General features: G+C 44.3%; 1 protein-coding gene across 1 annotated transcript; it reads left to right on the plus strand.

Moving 5' to 3' along the window:
* Positions 1-727: 727 nt before the first annotated feature.
* On the plus strand, positions 728-20,682 carry ACAA2 (acetyl-CoA acyltransferase 2). Its single transcript, XM_083884119.1, has 10 exons — positions 728-801; positions 6,433-6,599; positions 8,205-8,333; positions 10,080-10,196; positions 12,269-12,416; positions 14,722-14,897; positions 15,804-15,933; positions 18,107-18,177; positions 18,720-18,874; positions 20,065-20,682. Exons 1-10 carry the CDS (start codon positions 786-788, stop codon positions 20,147-20,149), a joined length of 1,194 nt encoding a protein of 397 aa, XP_083740245.1. The 5' UTR covers positions 728-785; the 3' UTR covers positions 20,150-20,682.
* Positions 20,683-20,930: the final 248 nt, after the last annotated feature.

Below are 20,930 nucleotides of genomic sequence, written 5' to 3' on the forward strand. Positions count from 1 at the left end.
TGACAAATAAATGGATGCAGGCTTTTTTAGCCCATTTCTCCCCGCTTTTTTCAGTGTTGGAAAAGGAGAGTATCCAAGGGCTTTCCAATGTCAAACCGATGGGCTCCAAGCAGCTCCTGCTTGTCTCCATCCATGTCCAGGGAAGCCAAAGCTTGGAATTAGGGGCAGGAAGGGTCAGCTGCACGAATTTAGGGGTGCAACCCTCCACAACCCCCTCCAGGAGGTTTATAGACCTCAGCTGCCTGGGCAAGGAAAGGTCAGGTTGGAAATGAGAAGGAATTTCTCCATGGAAAGGATGGAAAGGCCTTGGAAGGCGCTGCCCGGGGAGATGTTGGAGTTCCCATCCCCTGAGGTGTCCAAGGAACGCCTGGACGTGGCACTGAGTGTTCTGAGCTGGTGACAAGGTGGGGATCGGGTAACAGGTTGTACTCGAAGATCTTTCCAACGCAAACGATTCCACGATTATCAGTAATTAACTGTCGCACGCCGTAATTACCCGTGAGGGCGGCGGCGGCGGGGGGGGGGCAGCCTCTCCCCTCAGCGATCACCCCCCTTCCCGCTTCCTCTTTGGCCGCCGATTCGCCAAAACCTCACAAAAAAAAAAAAAAAAAAAAAAAAAAAGTCGAACTAAACAGAAGGAAAAATTAAAAGCAAATAAACTTAAAAAAAAACCAAAACACACCCCACATTTAAAATAAATTAAACAAAAGTAAACTCTAAGTAAACTGCCCGCCGGGTGTGGCGAATGTGCGGAACCGGCGGGCGGGGCGGCACTCGGTGTGGCCATGGCGCTGCTGAGGGGTGAGGATCACGTCCCCCGCGGATCTTTGTCTCCCTGAGGGGAGACAGGGGGACCCTGAGGGCGGGAGGGCACGGTTTGGGCGCTGTGGGAGCCCCTAAGGCGGGGGCAGCAAGTGGGGGTCCTCAGGAGTGACAAAGTAGAGCCGTTCTCATGTCTCCCCTCCCGGGGGATTTCCCTCCCCGAGGTCCAGTCCAGGCTGGACTGCTGGAAGTGATTAGGAACTTCCAAAAAAACGTCGGCCTGTGTGGGGACAGAGGGTCAGAGAGTGGGGAAGGGGCTCAGAGTGGGGTTCAGGGAGTGGGAATGTGGTTGAAGGGGTGAGAATGGGGTTCAGGGAGTGGGAATGTGGGGAGGGGGCTCAGAGTGGGGTTCAGGGAGTGGGAATGTGGTTGAAGGGGTGAGAATGGGGTTCAGGGAGTGGGAATGTGGGGAGGGGGCTCAGAGTGGGATTCAGGGAGTGGGAATGTAGGGAAAGTACTTCAGAGATTATTTAAAATAATAGGAGTGAGAATGGGGTTCAGGGAATGGGAATGTGAGGGGGCTCAGAGTGGAGTTGAGGGTGTGGGAATGTGGGGAGGGGGCTCAGAGTGGGGTTCAGGGAGTGGGAATGTGGAGAGGGGGTGAGAATGGGGTTCAGGGGGTGGGAATGTGGGGAGGGGGCTCAGAGTTGGAGTTCAAGGAGTGGGAATGTGGGGAGGGGCTCAGAGTGGGGTTCAGGGAGTGGGAATGTGGGGAGGGGGCTCAGAGTGGGGTTCAGAGAGTGGGAATGTGGTCAGGGTGTGAGAACGACGTACTGAAGGTGGTGGGAATGTGGTCAGAGGGTGGGAGTGGGGTTCAAAGAGTGGGGATTTGGTCAGAGGGTGAGAGTGGGGTGCAGAAGGTTGGAGTGTCAGTCACAGCCTGTTTTCAACACTGCTTGATGCAGTAAATTCAGTGTTTGGCTCCCAGCTGGGCTGCAGACAGACCCATAGCAAGGAGTATGTGTGTGTCATGGAACTGGGAATTTGAATTGTGTATCGGGAATTTTCTCCATGGAAAGGGCTGCCCAGCCCCGGCACAGCTGCCCAGGGCAGTGTCCCCATCCCTGGAGGGGTTTAAAAGCCATGTGGATGTGGCACTTGGAGGGTGACAGGGACAGGGGTGGCCTTGGCAGTGCTGGGGAATGGTTGGACTCCATAATCTTAAGAGTTCTTTTACAACCCAGATGATTCTGTAATTATGTAATTCTGTGGTTCTCTGTTTACGTGCAGTGACTGTAAGTGACACCTCAAATATCAGTGACTGGGAGTTTGTCATTGACAGTCCAGGTCCTGCCTGTGTTGGCACTGATAGTGCAGGATAAATTCCTGAAGCTGCCACAGCTCCTGAGAGTGTTTGGTGCAAAGAACTAATTTATGCTGTACATTGTTTAAATTCCGTGACTCTTAAAAATGAGGCAAATACACCTTTTAGGACCTGCTCTTGTATGAAAACAAAATTGAAATTTATTGCAATAGGGCTTTTTTATCTGTTTGACAGCACTTTGCTGCTTGACAGACTGTACCTAAATAATAACATACATGTCAGTCATGGTGTGAGATCACAGTGCTAAGGCCTGTGTAATCAAGATTATATTAATTCTGATGGTTTTGCTGAGCTGGGTGGGACCATTTGATTTTAGTTTTCTGTGCCCACTGCAGGATTTTCTCTCATCTCAATCCGTGTTTTAATATACCATTCTTACTTAACTTCCTTTTTTTGCGGTGTTGATTGTTTTCTAGGCTTTCAGAATAGGATCTGATGAAGAATTATTTTCATACCAAGTGCATTTGAGATATGTTGTAGGATTAAATAGTGTTTCAGTTCCCTGTTTGGCAGCACGTGGTTAACAATACCAGTTTAAAATATGTTTAAAAATACAGCGTTTGGTAAAGATTCAGAGTGATCTTGGCTCTCTTGCCCCAAGTTTTCAGATCTCCATGCATTTGGTACTGTTCTGCTCTCATCCAATGTTTATCACCTTGGAAAATTGCAGAGACTCTGGAATCTTTCTGTGATAATGTTAGACAGAACTAATAAATGGAAATTTAAGAAGAGCTGTCAAAGGACAAAGAGTCCTTTTTCACTCAGGACTTCAGCCACCTCTTGTTGCCTCTCCTGAAATTCTGTGGAGAAGGTTTGTAGGCACCTCTCCAGTCCAGCAAAATTTGTCAGGCTCTTGAGTTAAGTACCCTGAGGGGCTGTCTGTGCCCAGGTTAATTCAACATTAATTCAACACACTGTGCTGCTGCTTCATCATCTTCTCCTACTGGTTCAGTCCAGCCTTCTCTCTGAGTCTTGAGTTATTGTTTTATGGAGCAGCCAGAGGGTGAACTCGGGCACAGAACTGATCTGAGTGAACATGAGGCCCTCATTTTCTGCTGATCTTGGCTTTCTTGCCCTGAAAGTTTTCAGATCTCTGTGTATTTGGTGCTGTTCTGCTCTCATCCAATGTTTATCACCTTGGAAAATTGCAGAGACTCTGGAATCTTTCTGTGGTAATGTTGGGCAGAACTAATGAGTGGAAATTCAAGAAGAGTTGTCAAAGGACAAAGAGTCCTCCTTCACTCAGGACTTCAGCCACCTCTTGTTGCCTCTCCTGAAATTCTGTGGAGAAGGTTTGAGGTGCCTCTCCAGTCCAGCAAAATTTGTCAGGCTCTTGAGTTAAGTACCCTGAGGGGCTGTCTGAGCCCAGGTTAATTCAAATTAATTCAACACACTGTGCTGCTGCTTCATCATCTTCTCCTACTGGCTCAGTCCAGCCTTCTCCCTGAGTCTTGGGTTATTGTTTTATGGAGCAGCCAGAGGGTGAACTCAGGCACAGAACTGATCTGAGTGAACGTGAGGCCCTCATTTTCTGCTGAGTCTGGGGACAGAAGTGCTCTGCTGTGTGACCTGCCCTGGTTTATTGGCCCCAGGGTGCTGTTGGGAAGTGGGCAGCAGGGAGCAGCCTCCGTGAAACAGAGGGAGGTGGTGTTGATGTGAAGGGAATGTTTAAGGGCAAAGTTCCATCCTCGCCCCTGCGCTGTTGGTGAGGCAATGCCACAGAGGATGTGACTGAACAAATAATGTGGATATAACTGACAGCCTGGCTAAAAGGGGAAAAAAAAAAAGAGTTCTTTTAGCTTGGTCAGGTCCCCAGACTGGTCTGCAGCAAAGCTTTGTAATCAGTTAGTGTTGGCACAGTTTGGACAAATAAGATGGACAATTCAAACTTTACCTGCAAAAATCCAATCCATGTACCCCTGCTTATTGAAATTTTGAAATATTAGATAACCAAGTTATCAGAAAATACTTACAACCTTCAGATCAAGGCAGCTGGTAACAAACAGCGACCAAATCAAAAAACATTCAAATGATTTGGAGGACGCAGGGAGTCAGTGGACAGGAGGAGTGGTGAAGAATGTGAGTATCAAGGCCAGTTTTGCTGCAGGAAAGATATGCCAGGGAGGGAAGATTTAGATTGGGTATTGAGAAGAAGTTCTTTGCCATGAAGTGAGCTACTGGCACAGGTTTTCCAGAGAAGCTGTGGCTGCCCCTGGATCCTTAGAAGTGACAAAAACCAAACTGGTCAGGGCTTGGAGCCACCTGGGATAGTGGAAGGTGTTGGGAGTTGGGACTGGATGATCCTTGTAGTCCATTCCAGCCCAAACCATTCTGTGACATGAGTCTGAGCATCCTCCCTGCACATTTTAGATCTCCACACTGTGTTCAGGCCCTTGTTGGTGTGGGGAACCTTGACCTTGACCAGTGTGGAATGTCCTTTTCCAGCAGTCATGCAGCCTGGGGTGCAGATACGTGCACCCTCTCTCTGACAGAGCAGCCAAGTGACACAGGATCAGATGACCTGAAATCAGTGCTCATGAGCAGCTTAATGAGGAGGCATTTTCATTTGTCTGTGCTCTTACATCTCTGTATGTCCCTGCAGTGTTACCCAAAATAGCCGGGTGTTTGATGGGAGCTGTGGAAACAGGAGTTATGAGCGATATTGTTCAACTGGGGGAAAGTTCACAGCCTGCCTCCCACTTGTTTTTCTGCACGTGGGGGCAGAGAGCCAGTGTGACAGGCAGCCAGGAGATGTTTGCTTTGCTTCAGAGGTGGCTTCTCCCGGGCTGGAATTTGTATCGACTGCTCCTGACCCCTGCATTTGTGCACACGTGCTTGCACATGGTCTCCTGCCTAGTAAAAACTGGATTTTCTTCTCAGGAACCAGGAGATCCGTTCTAAAGCAGTTTAGGTGGCATATATATTTCTGGTGAGAGCATGAATTTTTTGATTAGGGAATGTTTTTCCTCTTAAGCCGAAGGTACTCAAAGTTGAGATGCATACAAAAAGTGTGATTTTGCTTTATTGTTTGGTTTGGTTTTTTTTTTTCTATTCTTTTTTTTTTTTTTTTTTTTTTTTTTTTCTTTTTTCTTTTTTCTTTTTTTTTTCTTTTCTTTTTTTTTTTTCCCTTTGGAAACTGTTTCCACATATCAACCAAAAAAGTGCTGATTTTTCTAGAATGAAGGAACTGCTAAAAGCACTGTTCCTCATCTGATTTTTTTTTTCACAGGTGTGTACTACAGGATTTCCTAGATTTTACTGACATGCTTTTAAGTGCACTAGCACTAATATTTGATGTATGTGGCAGCCTACTCCAAATCCACATTTGTATCCAACCATACTTTGTTGTCAAACCTCACCGTGGAAAGGGGTTGTATGTCCAGAATCTTCCCAGCTTTTCTTTCTGACTGTTAATTCTCCATGCCTTCCCTGTCTAAAGCACCATTACATTTTTTATCTCGAGCTTCCTGTGTTCATGTTGCCAGTGCTTAGAAAGTTTCATGTAAATTTTGGGTGTTACCCGCTGCAGGCTGGCTTGGTGCTCTCTTGGGTGTGAGGCGCTGTTCCTGTGGATAATTTCTATCCCTACTGCAGGTTTGTTCACTCGTGTGGGTCATTCCTGCCCCTGTTTCAGGTGTGTTCACTGCTGTGGGGTCATTTCTGCCCCAGTTTTAGGTGTGTTCACTTGTGTGGGTCATTTCTGCCCCTGTTTCAGGTGTGTTCACTCTTGTGGAGTCATTTCTGCCCCTGTTTCAGGTGTGTTCACTCCTGTGGGGTCATTTTTGCCCCTGTTTCAGGTGTGTTCACTGCTGTGGGATCATTTCTACCCCCGGTTCAGGTGTGTTCACAGCTGTGGATAATTTCTACCCCCAGTTCAGGTGTGTTCACTCCTGTGGGGTCATTTCTGCCCCTGTTTCAGGTGTGTTCACTGCTCTGGGTCATTTCTGCCCCCAGTTCAGGTGTGTTCACTGCTGTGGGGTCATTCCTGCCCCCATTTCAGGTGTGTGTTCACCCCTGTGGGTCATTTCTGCCCCCATTGCAGTTGTGTTCTCTCCTGTGGATAATTTCTACCCCTGTTTCAGGTGTGTTCACTCCCGTTGGTTATTTCTGCCCCCGTTTCATGTGTGTTCACTGCTGTGGGGTAATTTCTGCTCCTGTTTCAGGGGTGTTCACTGCTATGGGGTCATTCCTGCCCCCATTTCAGGTGTGTTCACTCCTGTTGGTCATTCCTGTGCCCATTTCAGGTGTTTGTTCACTCCTGTGGATAATTTCTACCCCCGTTTCAGGTGTGTTCATCGTGGCAGCCAAGCGCACTCCCTTCGGGACCTACGGGGGGCTGCTGAAGGATTTCTCGGCCACAGACCTGACGGAACATGCCGCCCGAGCCGCGCTGGCCGCGGGCAAGGTCCCTCCCGAGATCATCGACAGCGTCGTCGTGGGCAATGTCATGCAGGTGGGTGGCCTGGAAAATCTGCTGCTGGGGGGCTATTTCAGGCACCCTTGGGGTGGCCCTATAGATAGCTGACCCTGGCTGGCAGCCAGAGGGGTGGAAGGGAAAGGGGTCAGCAGCAGTTGGCAGTCTAGTGTTTTCTGCTTGTGTTTGAGGGGTGTGTGTATCCTGTGTGATCTGTGGTGCTGTTGGGAGCAAGGCTTAGTTTGCTTTTTTTAGTGCCAGGGGTAGTTTGCATGAGGACGAGCTGACCTCCTGAAAGTGTGTGTCAATTAACTGGTTAATCCCAGGTACATTTCCCTTGTTCTGAAGGCTCCAGCTGTGTCACTCAGTGATCACTGGTTTTTCACTGAGTTGCATGAATCCCTTTCTGTGTCAAGCCTTTAAGAGATTTGTGTTTTCTCTTGTGTTTTCTGTAGAATTTTTTTTTTTTTTTAGTGAAGGTAAGTTTCCCTTGAGCTGGAAGGATACATGCCTTGATTGGCAGAGGCATTTGGACAATTGTGTCTTTTCTGAAGAGCTTGTGAGGAGGAGGCTGTTTCATGCATTGCAAAACTGCAGCTACTCACACATACAAATGAGGATCTTTGTTTTAGGCAAGACAACAGTGAACATATGTACCTTTTTTTTTTTTTTTTTTTTTTTCTTTGTATTCTAATTTCACCATTACTATTAAGGGTGGGGATTTGTATTTTGCCCTGTGTATCTCAAGGATTCAGAAGATGCAAATGACTGAGAACCTGGACAGTAAGCAAAGAAACAGGCAGTATTCCTTCTTTGGATTTTCAGCCAAAAGAGTAGCTTTAAATGACTCTGTCTCCTTCAACTCAGTTTCTTTTATTCAGCTTTTCAATTTTGTAAGAGCTGTTTGTGGCCTGGGAAAGAATTGCTGCTCTCAAATCTCTTGTAGTGCTTTCACATTAAAAATGGCAATCTCCTGATAAAGTTCCTTTTAATTTTGAAAGTACATGTCTTTTCCTTTGCATCATACTTCCACATTCCAGGGGATTATTTTTTTAAATTCTGTTTTATTGATATTATTTGATTAAGTTTTGTTAACTATGAATGTATGACTATTTCAAACTTTCTTCAGCAGAAGTGGCTTGATTAATTCTTTTTTTTCCAAACTTGCGTGCGTACTGTAGCACTGTGCACAGAACTTTGTCTTTATAATACATTTTAGCTTAGGGGCATGTTCCCTAAGAGCATAAGTGTTCTCTCTGGTATTGGCAGGCCTTCCCCTCTTAGTCTGAGCAATATTAATTTACCTTAAAATCATTGCAGCTCGCCTGGCAGGATCTTGCCCTTGTATCAGCCTGCTGTGTGGGTGCTGTTTTGAAAACAAGGGATAAGGGAAAACATGAAGTTGCTGACTTTACACACATTTTCTTTAAAATGCATATTAAGACAGTGACACTTTCAGATCCTGTAGGATGGTCTCTTCTTGAGCTGAATCAGAGCACTTCTGGTGAGTGGAAGGATTTCTGCTGAGCACACACTGTCTCCTGTCAGAGATACAGTGACACCATTCTGACTCTCCATCAAGGCTTTCTTTGCTTTCCAAATCACTGAGAGTGTGACAAAACCTGTTGCCTGTTCTGCCTGCAGAGCTCCTCAGATGCCATCTACATTGCAAGGCACGTTGGTCTGCGTGTGGGAGTCCCTGTGTCTGTCCCAGCCCTCACCGTCAACAGGCTCTGTGGCTCTGGCTTCCAGTCCATTGCCAATGGCTGTCAGGTACAAAGATGTATTTATTTCTGTGCCAGCTGCAACTTTTGTCAGGCTGTTAATGTGTAGAAACACGTCCTTTGTGTTTGGGATAAGTCTTGACAGGGATTTTTGGTAGAAATTTCTATTGTCTTCACAGTATTTTGCGGGAGTTCAGCCACCACAGTGCTCCGTTGTGTGATTGGTTTTTAAAATCCATGTATTGTAGCAATTTTTAGTTTAATATGAGGAATGAAACAAGTGTTAGCTGGTGCAGTGGAGGTCAGCTGTGCAGTAGTTCCATCCTGTGATCCTATTTGTATGGACTGGAATTACTGGACTGCAGGAGTCTTTCATCTCTTGATCATTGTTTATATTCTCACTCTAGCTGTGAGAATAGCTGTGTAAGCAGCAACCTGTGCTTTTTTAGTATGCTTTTGTTCAAAGATCCAAACTTCTCATGGGTTAAGTAGTGTATAGTGTCACTTCTTTTAAAATAGAAGAGAATGAACTTCTCTTTGAGGAGCTGGCCAAAACCGCTGAGTCAGAGCACAGGTATTTTTATTTTCGTTTGCTCATGCATTGCTTTTATGAATACTTGAACAAGCAAATTGTTGGATTTGTGGGATTTTTTTTTTATTTGGTTTTCGTTGACTGAAGAATTCTTTTAGATATGATCCTCTAGGAGAAAAAATGTGAAAAATGTGGAGTCAAGGTTATGTGTCTCCTGACTGTTTTCCCTAGTGCTTTTTGCAAAGGCCATACACTTGTCTATCCTCACTGAAAAAATCTGCTGCAGGATGTGACCACTTTTATTGAAAGTGGGATGGTGAGGTCCTTTTCAAAGATGGCATTTCATCAATGCAGCCAGTGCTGCTTAGATGCTCACAAAGTTTCTAGTAACGAAAGTAACCATCTCAGCAGGTACTGCTACACACAAGCCGTTAACTAGAAATCTCAAATGTGTATCAAGATCACAGAATCATGGAACTGTTGGGGTTGGAAGGCATGTCAAAGGTCACCCAATTCCACCCTCCTGCTATGGGCAGGGACACTTTCCACTGCCCCAGGTTGCTCCAAGCCCTGTCCGAAGTGGCCTTGGGCATTTCCAGGGATGGGGCAGCCACAGCTTCTCTGAGGTAATTTGATTTTCTTTCGTTCTACTTCATAAATAACATCAAAGTCCAACTCAGTGAAGCATTTTAAGGAAGCACTATTTTTGAATGCTCTGATGGTGCATTTAAAAATTGGGGGGTTTAGGTTTTGTGTGCTCTGCCATTGATGAATTAGTGTGTTTTGGGTACTTATTTTGGCAGCTACATAGCTTTGTCTTCTAAAATTATGTCCCATTTGGGTTTTTTTGAATCATTAGGTCCGACTTGAGGCTTTGAAGTGTAATTTGTGTTCCTTTTGAGAAGAGTGGGAGCTCAAAACCACCAAAGCCGCCATTTGTGAACCAAACCACACAAGCATGCAGATGCCTAATGCCTTTATTCCTCTGCTCTGTCATGTGTGCACACCCATGTTCTCTTCCTCCCTTGTGGATACAATCACTCTTTGCTGAAAGGAAGAAAAAGGGACATGGCATGAAGGAGACAGACCCCAACTTTAACAGAAGGGTAAACCCTTCATAAATACACACACGTGACTAAGTTTGGGTTCATTCTAAGTTCGTTGCTTTGTAGGTGACAACCTCTTCTTTTAAAACAGTTGTTATTTTCTTACTAAAAACAGCAAGCTAAATCCTGGATGTGTTTTGTTTTACTGTTTTAACAGGAGATTTGCCTGAATGAGTCAGAAGTTGTTCTGTGTGGCGGAGCTGAGAGCATGAGCCAGGCTCCGTACGCGGTCCGGAAGGTTCGGTTCGGGACCAGGTTAGGAGCAGAACTCAAGGTACTTCTTTTGTTCTCTGAGCAAAGCACTGTTTAGGATCAGGGCTGTAAGCACTTGTCAGACTGTACTCTTTTCTAACCCAGAGATGGGGTAACTGAGAAGTGTTTTAAAAACTTTTATTCCATTTTCAGTCTCATATGAAGGGCGAGATGGTACAGATGTTACAATTCACACCACCACAGTCAGAGGCCAAACTATTTCCTAATTACAATATATTATAAGTGTTTCTTGGCCTATCAGCTTTTGTCACACAATGCTGGTAATGCCTTAAAACCAATCATCTAGAATTGCCCCTTTCTATAATACATCTTTCATACTTCTGTTTCTCCAAAGTATCTAGTCTATTTGCAAGGCCATCCTTTGAAACTTGTTTCTAGTTCCGTCCTTTGAAACTTGTTTCTAGTTCCATCCTTCAAAACTTGTTTCTAGTTCCGTTTCTCTCTCAACAATGTCTGTCCTATTCCATGGCATTTCTAAATCAGCATTTTTTATCTCGGGAGTTTGCACACTGATGCATATACTATGTGAGTCTTCTGTCAGGCTTTTAGAATTCTCTACAAATCCATTTCCCACATTTCCCCCCCTCTCTTGAATGAAAAAAACTTCTTTGATGGCCTTATTCATCATTTATTGTATACAGTGAAGTACAAAAGGCACCATCACTAATATTGTCACTATAACAATACATATAAACTTACTTTGCAAAGCTCCTGTAGCTAAGGTGTAAAGCTCTTATCTTTTAAAACAAGTTGTCTAACCATGATCTGCTGTTTGTTTTAATTCTATTTGTCAAATCTTTCCATTTTTGGAGTTGTTTATGGATGGACTCTGAATGGATAGACAAATTTAGTGCCATTTCCCACAGGCACTAAATCCTTGCAAATGAAATTATTGGAGATTAGATCCAGAGTTTTTAGTTTAAAGCATTTATATAGTATTCAGACCGTATCAAAACAGTAGGTTTGGACCATTTTGTGAAGCATGCCACTTTTCCAGCTTTTTCAAAACCACTTTTGAGTTCCTGTTCCATGTTAAACATACCAATAAACTCCTAGTCACAATGTTTAGTTCACTTGATACATCTTGTGTAAGTAGTATTCACAAAATGTGAAGCAGAGGCACACACAGTTTAGGCAAGGCTGGTAATGCTGGCAGTAGGTAGACAGACTGATAAAGAACATGTACACCTCCAAGCTGTGAGCACCTCTCAGTTTCAAAGTGACATTAAATCCATTGACAAGTAAGTTACCTTTACATTTTCTTCTGAAGGTAAATCCTAAGTGAATACTGTGGGAAATGTGCAGTAGGATGAATTGATAACATGCCACCACTTTCTCAGTGGGTCATAACTGACATCAAAATGCAAAATTAGGATATTTCAGCACCAAGTAGGTGCAACTGGGTTCTTATCATAAAGATAACTGAATTACACAGTGACAGGTGAATGAATGGTTTGTTTTGCAAAAGTTTAGTGCTGACAGAAATTAAAAAACTCATCTAAACTGACTGGACTTGCCTTTATCAGGTTGAGTGAAGATAGACTTGGGTATTTTCTCCCCTGAAATGTTACACTCACAGAAACCTGTGACCCTACCAAGGGGATTTTACCTGACAGTAGAGAAAGAGCTAAAGAATCTGTAGGCTGCCATGCCTTCTCACAGTGCCTCCCATTTCCTTCTTGGCAGCCAGACAGGTATGTTTGCTCACAGGGCTCTAATAAATAATTCATACAGAAGTGAAATATGCTGAAATACTAAAAAATCTTTTTTTAAAGCTTTGCCCAAGCCTCTTGGGGCCACGTGTGAGTGGAAAGAATTGCACTGGAACACAATGGAGATTAAGTAGAATGGCACACAATAACTTGCACACTGTTTTTCAGTGTGTTCATTCTGATAAATCCATAAATTACCTGTAGGTAACCTGAATTAATTTTACAAAGAGCCATTAGTTCCCAAGAGACTCATGAACAGTTAGAAGCTGCCAGTAATAAATACAGTATTGCTGCGCTTTCTAATTTTCTTCTTATTACTTTCTTCTCTTTTTCTGATTTTCCTCTGATGTTCCACTGGCAGCTGGAAGACACGTTGTGGGAAGCCCTGACAGATACACACGTCAAAATACCTATGGCAGTGACAGCTGAAAACCTGGCAGCAAAATACAGCATCTCCCGAGAGGACTGCGACCGGTACGCCCTCAAAACACAGCAGAGGTGCAAAGCTGGTGAGTGAACCAAGGAGTGGAAGTGTTTGTGTGACTCTGTTTTCAAGTTCTAGTCAGTTTTTATGATTGATCCAACGTGTTCTCAGGTTTCCTCTGGCTCTTGGTGTAATTTGTGCTTCTGTTTGCGTGCTGTAATTGGTGATTTTGTTGGCCCCCTGGTACAAATAACACACTCTTAGAGGGGCTGACTTTGAGAGTGTACTGAGTCAGGTGTTGCACCCCTCAGAAGTTTCAGTAGGAGTCCTGTTTCCACTGCCTTCCTGTGCCTTCCTCAGGGACATTCCACAGCTGTTGAGGCAGCCAACACCACTGGCCAGTCACGGGTCAGCTGCTGCCTGAGCAGGATTCATGTTGGTGAATGTCATTTGTTGGTGCCCCTCTGGTGGGATGCAGCATTGTCCCAGCCATGCCTGACTTCACTCCTTTCTTTCCTCTGCACGGAAGAACAGTCTTCCACAGTGACCCACGTCCTTCTTGTGTGCCAGCATGTGCTGTAATTCATCTAAATCCTTCTGCTTTCTTTTGCAAATTGAACATTGTTCTTGAATGCTTGAACAATTGGAGCACATGGAGTCTAAAGAGGGGATACTTGTTTATAAGCTGTGTTTTAAACTGTTTTCTGGGTAGTTTACGTGCACAAAACCATAATTCAGAGGCATTCAGCTCTGGGGCCTCCAGTGTCAAGAGAACATGGAGCTGCTGCAGCCAGGCCAGAGGAGGCCGTGGAGATGCTGCCAGGGCTGGAGCCCCTCTGCTCTGGAGCCAGCCTGGGACACCTGGGGCTCTTCACCTGCACAAGAGAAGGCTCCAGGCAGAGCTCACAGCCCCTGCCAGGGCCTCAAGGGGCTCCAGGAGAGCTGCACAGGCACTGGGGACAAGGCCTGCAGGGACAGGACACAGGCAGTGGCTTCCCAGGGCCAGAGGGCAGGGCCAGATGGGATGTGGGGCAGGAATTGGTGGCTGTGAGGGTGGGGAGGCCCTGGCACAGGGTGCCCAGAGCAGCTGTGGCTGCCCCTGGATCCCTGGCAGTGTCCAAGGCCAGGCTGGACAGGGCTTGGAGCAGCCTGGGATGGTGGAAGGTGTCCCTGCCCATGGCAGTGGGTTGGAACAAGATGGACTTCAGTGTCCCTTCCAACTCAAACCATCCCAGGTTTCTCTGATTCTGTTACTGTGAAGTTTAGGCCAGAAGCCAGTAGAATGTGCAGTGCCCATTGTGGGACTCATCATACATTGCAGGCCAAAGGTGAACATGAAGAAAAGATCTAAGCATGGTTTTAGATTCTAATGATGGTGCATTTTAACAGCTGCAGTCTTGAAGGAAGGTTTTGGATTTTTTCCAGTGGATGTTGAAGGATGTTGAAGTGTTTTTTGTAACTTTTCTTCATCATTTATTACCTTTCCACCTTGTTCCTATTTTTACCTAACTCCTGCCACTCCTGGAGCCTTTGCTAGAAACTGTGCTTCTTGTTTTCTATAATATTACCTTGATGTTTTTATTTCTGCCTGTAGGACCAGACTGTCTTATCCCACACTAAAGAGAGAGCCCTGTGTGTGATCAGGAAAGAAAAAAGTTTTGAGGAATTTATTGAGAAGCCCAGAGGTAGCTAAACAACATCAGATTTGACAATTTCAGTGTTTTGGTTTTAAATCTCTGTCTCATGTAGTATTAGGCAATCTGGCCAGATGCTCTTTTGGGCATCTTAGATACCTATAATGACTTGAATTTTTAGGTTGTTTAGGCAGCTGAATCTCATTCTGAGATCCTGGCTTGACAGTGGGAGCCTTTGGAAGAGCACCTTGAACAGGATTTTGATTGATATACAGTATCTTATCAACAGAAACAATGTGGCTCAAGAGGTTTTCCCGTGCATTCCTCTCTGAGTGAGATTTACATCTTGGCCATCTGAGAAATGACAGAGCTGTAAAATAAAGCAGCAGTAAAGGGGAATATGTACTAAAAATAAATCTAGCCGTTTACACAAAAAAACTAAACCAAGAAGGGTTCAGCTGTTTAAACCTGAAATAAGTTTCAATGTTTGAGACATTCTTTGGAGAAATTTGAGAGTGTACTTGTATAGCTTTTGCCCAATTTCTTAAAATAACAAAAAAACCCAAAAAACAATAGGAATAAAATATTTATTTAAGCAAAACAATTTATTTAAGCAAAATAAACCATAAGTTTTGCTGTCCCTGGACTTTTGGTTCAAATAGAGCAGAAGCTGTGTGCACATGAAAATATGGTGATGCTGAACAATCACCTTGATGTTTTTGTCAAGTCCTTTTATTTTCCTTTTTCTGATTGCAGCTAATGATGCTGGATACTTCAATGCTGAGATGGCACCAATTGAAGTGAAGACAAAAAAGGGCAAAGAGAGCCTGCAGAAGGATGAGCACCCCAAACCCCAGACCACTATGGAGCAGCTGACAAAACTCCCGTGTGTCTTCAAAAAGGATGGAACAGTCACGGCTGGGAATGCTTCAGTGAGTACCCCAGACCCTCGGGCTGGACAGGTGTCCCCTCTATGGTTCTCCAGATTTATTGCCACTGCTTCTATCTCTCACTGAGCTGGCTGTCAGGAGTGTCTCCTGATGAAAATGACTTCGAATTCTGCAGCTGAATGGCCTGGCTGACTCTTCCAGCCCCAAGGTGCCAGGGGATCCTTCAGTCAGCTCCTGACTCCTAAAATTTGATTCTGTGGGTTGCCACTGATCTTGCAGTCAGGCATTTCTTCATCAGCCTTGAGTTGTGCAGTTGGTGGCTGCAGTGGCTGTGTAGCCTCTCTTGGGGAGGCAGGGGTTATTGAACTTATTTGCTTTAAACCTGCATTTTGTTGGTGGGCATACTGCTGCTGCTCATTTTGTGCCACAGTTTCTGTCTTTTCTCACCCAAACCACATTTTGCTCTTACCAAGAATATACTCAATCCTTAGTAGCATGTCATTATGGATTGTTCCTCTCACAGTCATTATTTTAATTAATTGATTAAAGTTCTTTGGGCCAGATGGAGTGCTGTGATCATACAGTCTGAATTCACGCCTAAAATAGATCATAGCCACCGTAAGTGGGGGTGTCTGTAAAGTATCTTTTATAATTAATAGCACATACATTATCCATTATTAATAGTGTTCTTGCAAGTCAGCAGAATCATATTCCCAATGCAGGAAAGACTTACTTTTCTTTTCTAACACATTGGAATTTATTAAACATTTATCTATATTTAACTTCCTTTCCCCATCCTCAGAACAGTGAAAGATTGATTGTTGTTTAAATGTTAATTATAGTACCTTATGTACTAAACTCCCTTTTGGGGGTTTAGTTTAAAGAGTGTGAGGATTTATTTTGTTTCTTTGTATTTTCTCACTAAGAATGCTTCTCTCTTACTGCAAGGGTGTGTGTGATGGAGCTGGTGCAGTCATCCTTGCCAGTGAATCAGCACTTAAAAAGCACAGTCTCACTCCTCTGGCAAGAGTAGTAGCTTATCACTCAGCTGGCTGTGACCCTTCCATCATGGGCATTGGTAAGTTACAGTAAAGCACATCATTTTATAGCATCCAGCAACATTAAAATGTTCTTGTCGTGGGCATTCTAAAGGAAAGGAAAGGAAAGGATGCCTCACTGTGCTCAGGCTGGTGGCTCTGAAGGTGTTTCTGTGTCCTGCTCTCCAGCCTGCTGTCAGTCAATCCCTGTTGTGCAGAGGGACAGATTTGCTCCTCAGTTTGGCTGGAATGTTGTCTGCAGTGTCTGTCTCACAGTAATAGCACAAACATAGACCCCCAGGCTCTTCTTTCTTCCCCTTTTTAACTGCCTCTTTTAGTCAAGAAAACAGACACTCAAACATTAAAAAAAAAAAAAAAAATTCTGCTAAAATTCACTTTAATTTCTTGTAAGCTCTAAATCCCATGATAAAATGTAACTGAGTTGCCTGCCTCACTTCTTGCTAATGGAATAGTGGCTATATGAACATCTTTCAGCAGTTACTCAGTGGCTCAAGCTGCTTGGATCCCAGGGTGAGCATCTGTTCAGGTATTACTTGGCAAACCAAACCCTTTCTTGGCTGCTTTAGTCCCGTGTTTTCTGTTTCCTCATTGAGTATCTCTTAGCACAAACAATCCCTCAAAGCCAATCCAGACACCACAGGATTTTTCCCTTCACTTTGGTTTGCAGACAGCATTGTACCCCACCATTGCTTTCCCTCTCTGTCTTTCTGTTCAGAGGAGCTGTTGTTGGCTGGTTCTGTGTGTCAGTAGAAATGCAAATGAGGCATTGTCAGGTTTGTTTTTCCTGGTCAGACTGACACAGCCTTCAAAGCAAATGTGGAGGGAGGGCTTTTTTTTGCTGGACTTTGTGCTGGCATTGTGCTTCCTAAACCAGCTGGTTGTCTCTAAGTCAGGCTACACTTCTAGCTTGTTTAAAAACTTCATAAATCATATGGAGGATCACTTAATATCTCAATTCCTTCACACCAGCAGCTCCAAGAGACCAGCTGAGATTCATCAACATGACAGCAGCAGATCTGACAAACAGGAGCTCAGTCTGAGCCACTGTCCTTTCACAAACTGACAGTGACTCCTGTCTCACAGCGTTCAGTGAGAGAATTCATTGTTTTAAAAGAGAGAGAGAGGGGAAAAAGCTTACTTGGCTGTCATTAGGGGTCTTTGTATTGTGCACATGAGACCCTCCCATTACTCTCATGCGTAACAGGCATACTAAAATCCTTCCCTAATGAGATGCATTTGGAGTCTAGTGTTAAGCTGCCTGGGGCTCCCCGATACTCCACTGAGCTCTGAACTGGGCCCTTTCTTCTTTTAATTTTCCTGTCTCTTTGGTAATTTACTTATTTTTATGTTTTTGTTCTTTGAGCTATGTGTTTTTGACACTGTTTTTTGGAAGTGTGATAGCATTTAGGATTATTGGTGCTTTAGAATTGGATGATCAGCCACTGCCCAACATCTCAGAATGGTTCTTGTACAAGCATGTACATAATTAACCCTTCCAAATTCTCTTTGAGTGTGTGTTTCCTTAGGTAGCTGTGTTTGGGATTAATTTCCCTTACTAGATTATATATAGGAGGCAGCTTTCTTCCAGAGGACAGTATTGTTGCCAAACTCTTCATGGCCTGAAAACCAAAATCTTAATTTTCTTCAATTGTCCAAGACCTGGGTCTGAGGGAGTATTTAATTGTTTGGAATAAATTAATTAAATGTTCAGCTTTTTACTAGAAGATTTTCAGATACATTAAGAACACCAAAACAACAATACCCATAACTAAGCCCATGACCAGCAAACTCTAGAGCAGCCTGTATTTTAGTCTGGGAACAGTGATACCTTTCCTTTTTTGTTCACCTGGAGGCTGCAAGTTGTGAGGAAAGAATAAATGGAACCAAGAGTATCAGGAAGGAGAATGCCTCAAAACCATTGTGAGTTTGTTTTATTTGCCTGGGGACTGTCACTTCTCATGAAAGCTCTGCAGCAGTAGTGATACTCTTGGCTTTCCCTGGCAAGGAGACCAACTAGTTTTGAGATTTAGGAGTTCTCTTATCACCTAATAATGTAGGTAAGTGACATATTCAGAGCTGATTGGCTGCACAGAGGCTCATGAGGTTTTATGAATTTATCCTATGTAAAACAAGTTTCTAATACTTAATTTAATATTTTTTTAATTTCACTAACCACATATGATTTCCAAACAGGCCCTGTACCTGCAATCACAGAGGTTTTGAAGAAGGCAGGACTGACCCTGAAGGATATGGATTTGGTAGAGGTGAGATGCTTTTACAGGAGCAGTGATTTTACCCCTGATCTTTTTTAGCAGAAAGATTCCACTCATGCCATGTAGGTGTTCTTGCCTGTCAGGAGCCCTCCTGACCTCTGTCCATCCAGTTCCTGCTGCACAGTCACTAACACAAAAATCCCAGGCACGTGGAAACTGGAAATGCTGTGATCACATTCCATGGAACAAAAATACCCTCATGTGACATGACATCTTAGTCTGTTGGCTGGGCTGCTCATATTTTTAATTAGTCATACATGTGAACATGGGCTTTTTCTGTCAGTGCAGCAGGCTCTTCATGGACCTGCTACCTATTGTACCTTTATTTTATAAAATACACCTCATACCTGTTTAGTATTTGAATTTAGTTGGGTTGGATTGAGAGGTGTGTGTTGTGACCATGCTGTTACAAACACAGCATTTAATGTTTTTCTCGAAAGGACGTGAAGGAACAGTTCACCTCATTTAATCATGTTTGCACACAGGCTGCTGACAGCTGGTGTGAAAGCTCTGTCCTTTCTCTGTTGCTTTAGGTTAATGAGGCTTTTGCACCTCAGTACCTGGCTGTGGAAAAAGTGTTGGGCCTTGACCCTGAGAAGACCAACGTCAACGGAGGTGCCATCGCCATCGGCCACCCTCTGGGGGCCTCGGGGTCACGGATCACAGCTCACCTGGTGCATGAGTTGAGGTATGCCCACGCACAGGAGCTGCTCAGGGTGGCTGCAGTGCTGGTGGAGTTATGCCTGCAGACATTCTGCTTGAGTCATGGATACCATGTGGCTAAACTCTTCCAGTCAGCCAGCTCACAGCTCTCCCTGCTGGGATGTGCCCCTTTCTGAATTTGCCACCTCTGTCTCACATTCCATCCTCTTGTCATGACAGCGGTTGGTGGTTCACCCAGATCTGATCCAAGCCCACAGGAGTCTGTGGGAAGGTTTCCTTTTTTTTTGAAATGGCCTTTGAGCAGAGTTTGTTCTCTTCTTAACACAGTGCATTTTGTGGGATCACAGAGTCTAGAATGGTCTGGGTTGGAAGGGACCTTTAAAGACCATTTCATTCCAGCCTCTGCCATGGGCAGGGACACCTTCCACTTGCTCAAAGCCTTGTCCAACCTGGCCTTGGACACTGCCAGGGATGGAAGAGCCACACCTGCTCTGAGAAACCTGTGCCAGGGCCCCACCATCCTTGTAGCCAGGAATTCCTTCCCAATATCCCATCTGGCCCTGTCCTCTGGCAGTGGAAGCCATTTCCCCTTTGCTCTTTCCCTGCAGGCTCTTGTGCAAAGTCCCTCTCCAATCCCCTTTAGCTACTGGAAGGGGATGCTTTAAAAGACTTCTTGTCACCTTCTCTCTCTTTTAGTCCATTTTCAGAAATTCTGGCTCTTTCGGCTTGCTTGATATGCTTATCACCATTTTAATCTGAATTTTCCTTTTTTTTCCCCCCTTGGAGGGAAACATCACTGTGTCTCTTTGCTTGTACTTGCAACACTGTCTTAGTGCTCAGCCATGAAACTTCAGATCATTTTCACCTTGCAGAAAACTGTTTCTTGGAATGTGGCTGTAGGAAACATAGCATTTAAAAACTACCTCAGCAGTGTTCAGGTAGTTTAAAAACTACTCTAGAAATGTTCAGGTGGGGTCTAGAGGAAGAAGTTCCTGCCTGTGCCAGTGGGTGGAACTGAATGATGTCTAAAGTCATCATTCAGAGATATTTCAACATCAGTTGGGACTTTGTGATATTTTAGTAGAAAAATAACAACATACATGTTTTAAAAGGTCATCCTCAGGTTCATAGCTGGTTTTCTCTCATAAAATCAGGACAGGAGGTGCTGTAGTTTCCTGCAGATAACCCATCTTCCCTGTTGCTGTTCCTGCGCAGGCGCCGTGGCGGGAAGTACGCGGTTGGGTCAGCGTGCATCGGCGGTGGGCAAGGGATTGCTGTGCTCATTGAGAACACAGCCTGATGGATCCTGCAGCCTGGCCTGATTCCCTGAGAAACCTGCCTCCTGTGACAGCAGGGCATCGCTGCCTGCCTTTCCTGCAAGGTAAAGGAACAACTGAGAAGTCAGAATTTGGAACAAAAAAGATTCGTTGATGTCTTTCTAACTAAAGGAAGTGCAGCATCAATGTAATTTCACACTGATGAAGTATTTTCTAAAAGCCTCTTTTCAATCAATGTGTTTCTGTAGGCGAAATTATTTTCATTTCCTGAGGAAATTGCCTGTCAAACTTTCACCCAACCTGCCTTAAAATAGCAGTCAGTGTAGCTTTTCAAGCAAGTATTGCTTAAACTTATTTCAGCTACTGACACTGTCTGGAACATGTGCCTCTTTTATTATCAGGAAATGTGAAAATGTAATCAGAGACTTTCTGAAGTATATATTGATTGTAGATTGATGGCTATTAACCTGTACCCTGCTGTTCTGCAAGGGAAAAGAGCAGAAGCTGGAATTTTCATTGTGCCTCCCAAAAGAATAATAAATATAACACAAAAAGAAAAAGGGCTTGGTGTTCTGTTTGTAAGTTTATTTTAGAAGTGAATCACTGTGAGAACTGTTACTTTTGGGAAATGAGTGTTGGGTTTTGGAGAGTGTTTTTCCTGGCTGAGGAATAACTAGTGTTCATTAGGTCGTTTCTAGAGAACTCCAGCAAATCTGCCAGCCCTCCAAGAAGAGGTGTTGGCTGCATCTGGCTTGTTGTCAAACTGCATGGATTCAGCATCTCATTCTTAAACTTCAACATTCT

Source organism: Zosterops lateralis (genome assembly GCF_965231275.1).
Source record: "Zosterops lateralis genome assembly, chromosome: Z".
NCBI classification, from domain to species: Eukaryota; Metazoa; Chordata; class Aves; order Passeriformes; family Zosteropidae; genus Zosterops; species Zosterops lateralis.

Excerpts from the sequence above, each read along its gene's own strand:
- ACAA2 (XM_083884119.1), top strand. Across the intron at positions 8,334-10,079 it reads CCATTGCCAATGGCTGTCAG|GAGATTTGCCTGAATGAGTC; the intron begins GTACAAAGATGT and ends CTGTTTTAACAG. Across the intron at positions 10,197-12,268 it reads GGTTAGGAGCAGAACTCAAG|CTGGAAGACACGTTGTGGGA; the intron begins GTACTTCTTTTG and ends TTCCACTGGCAG.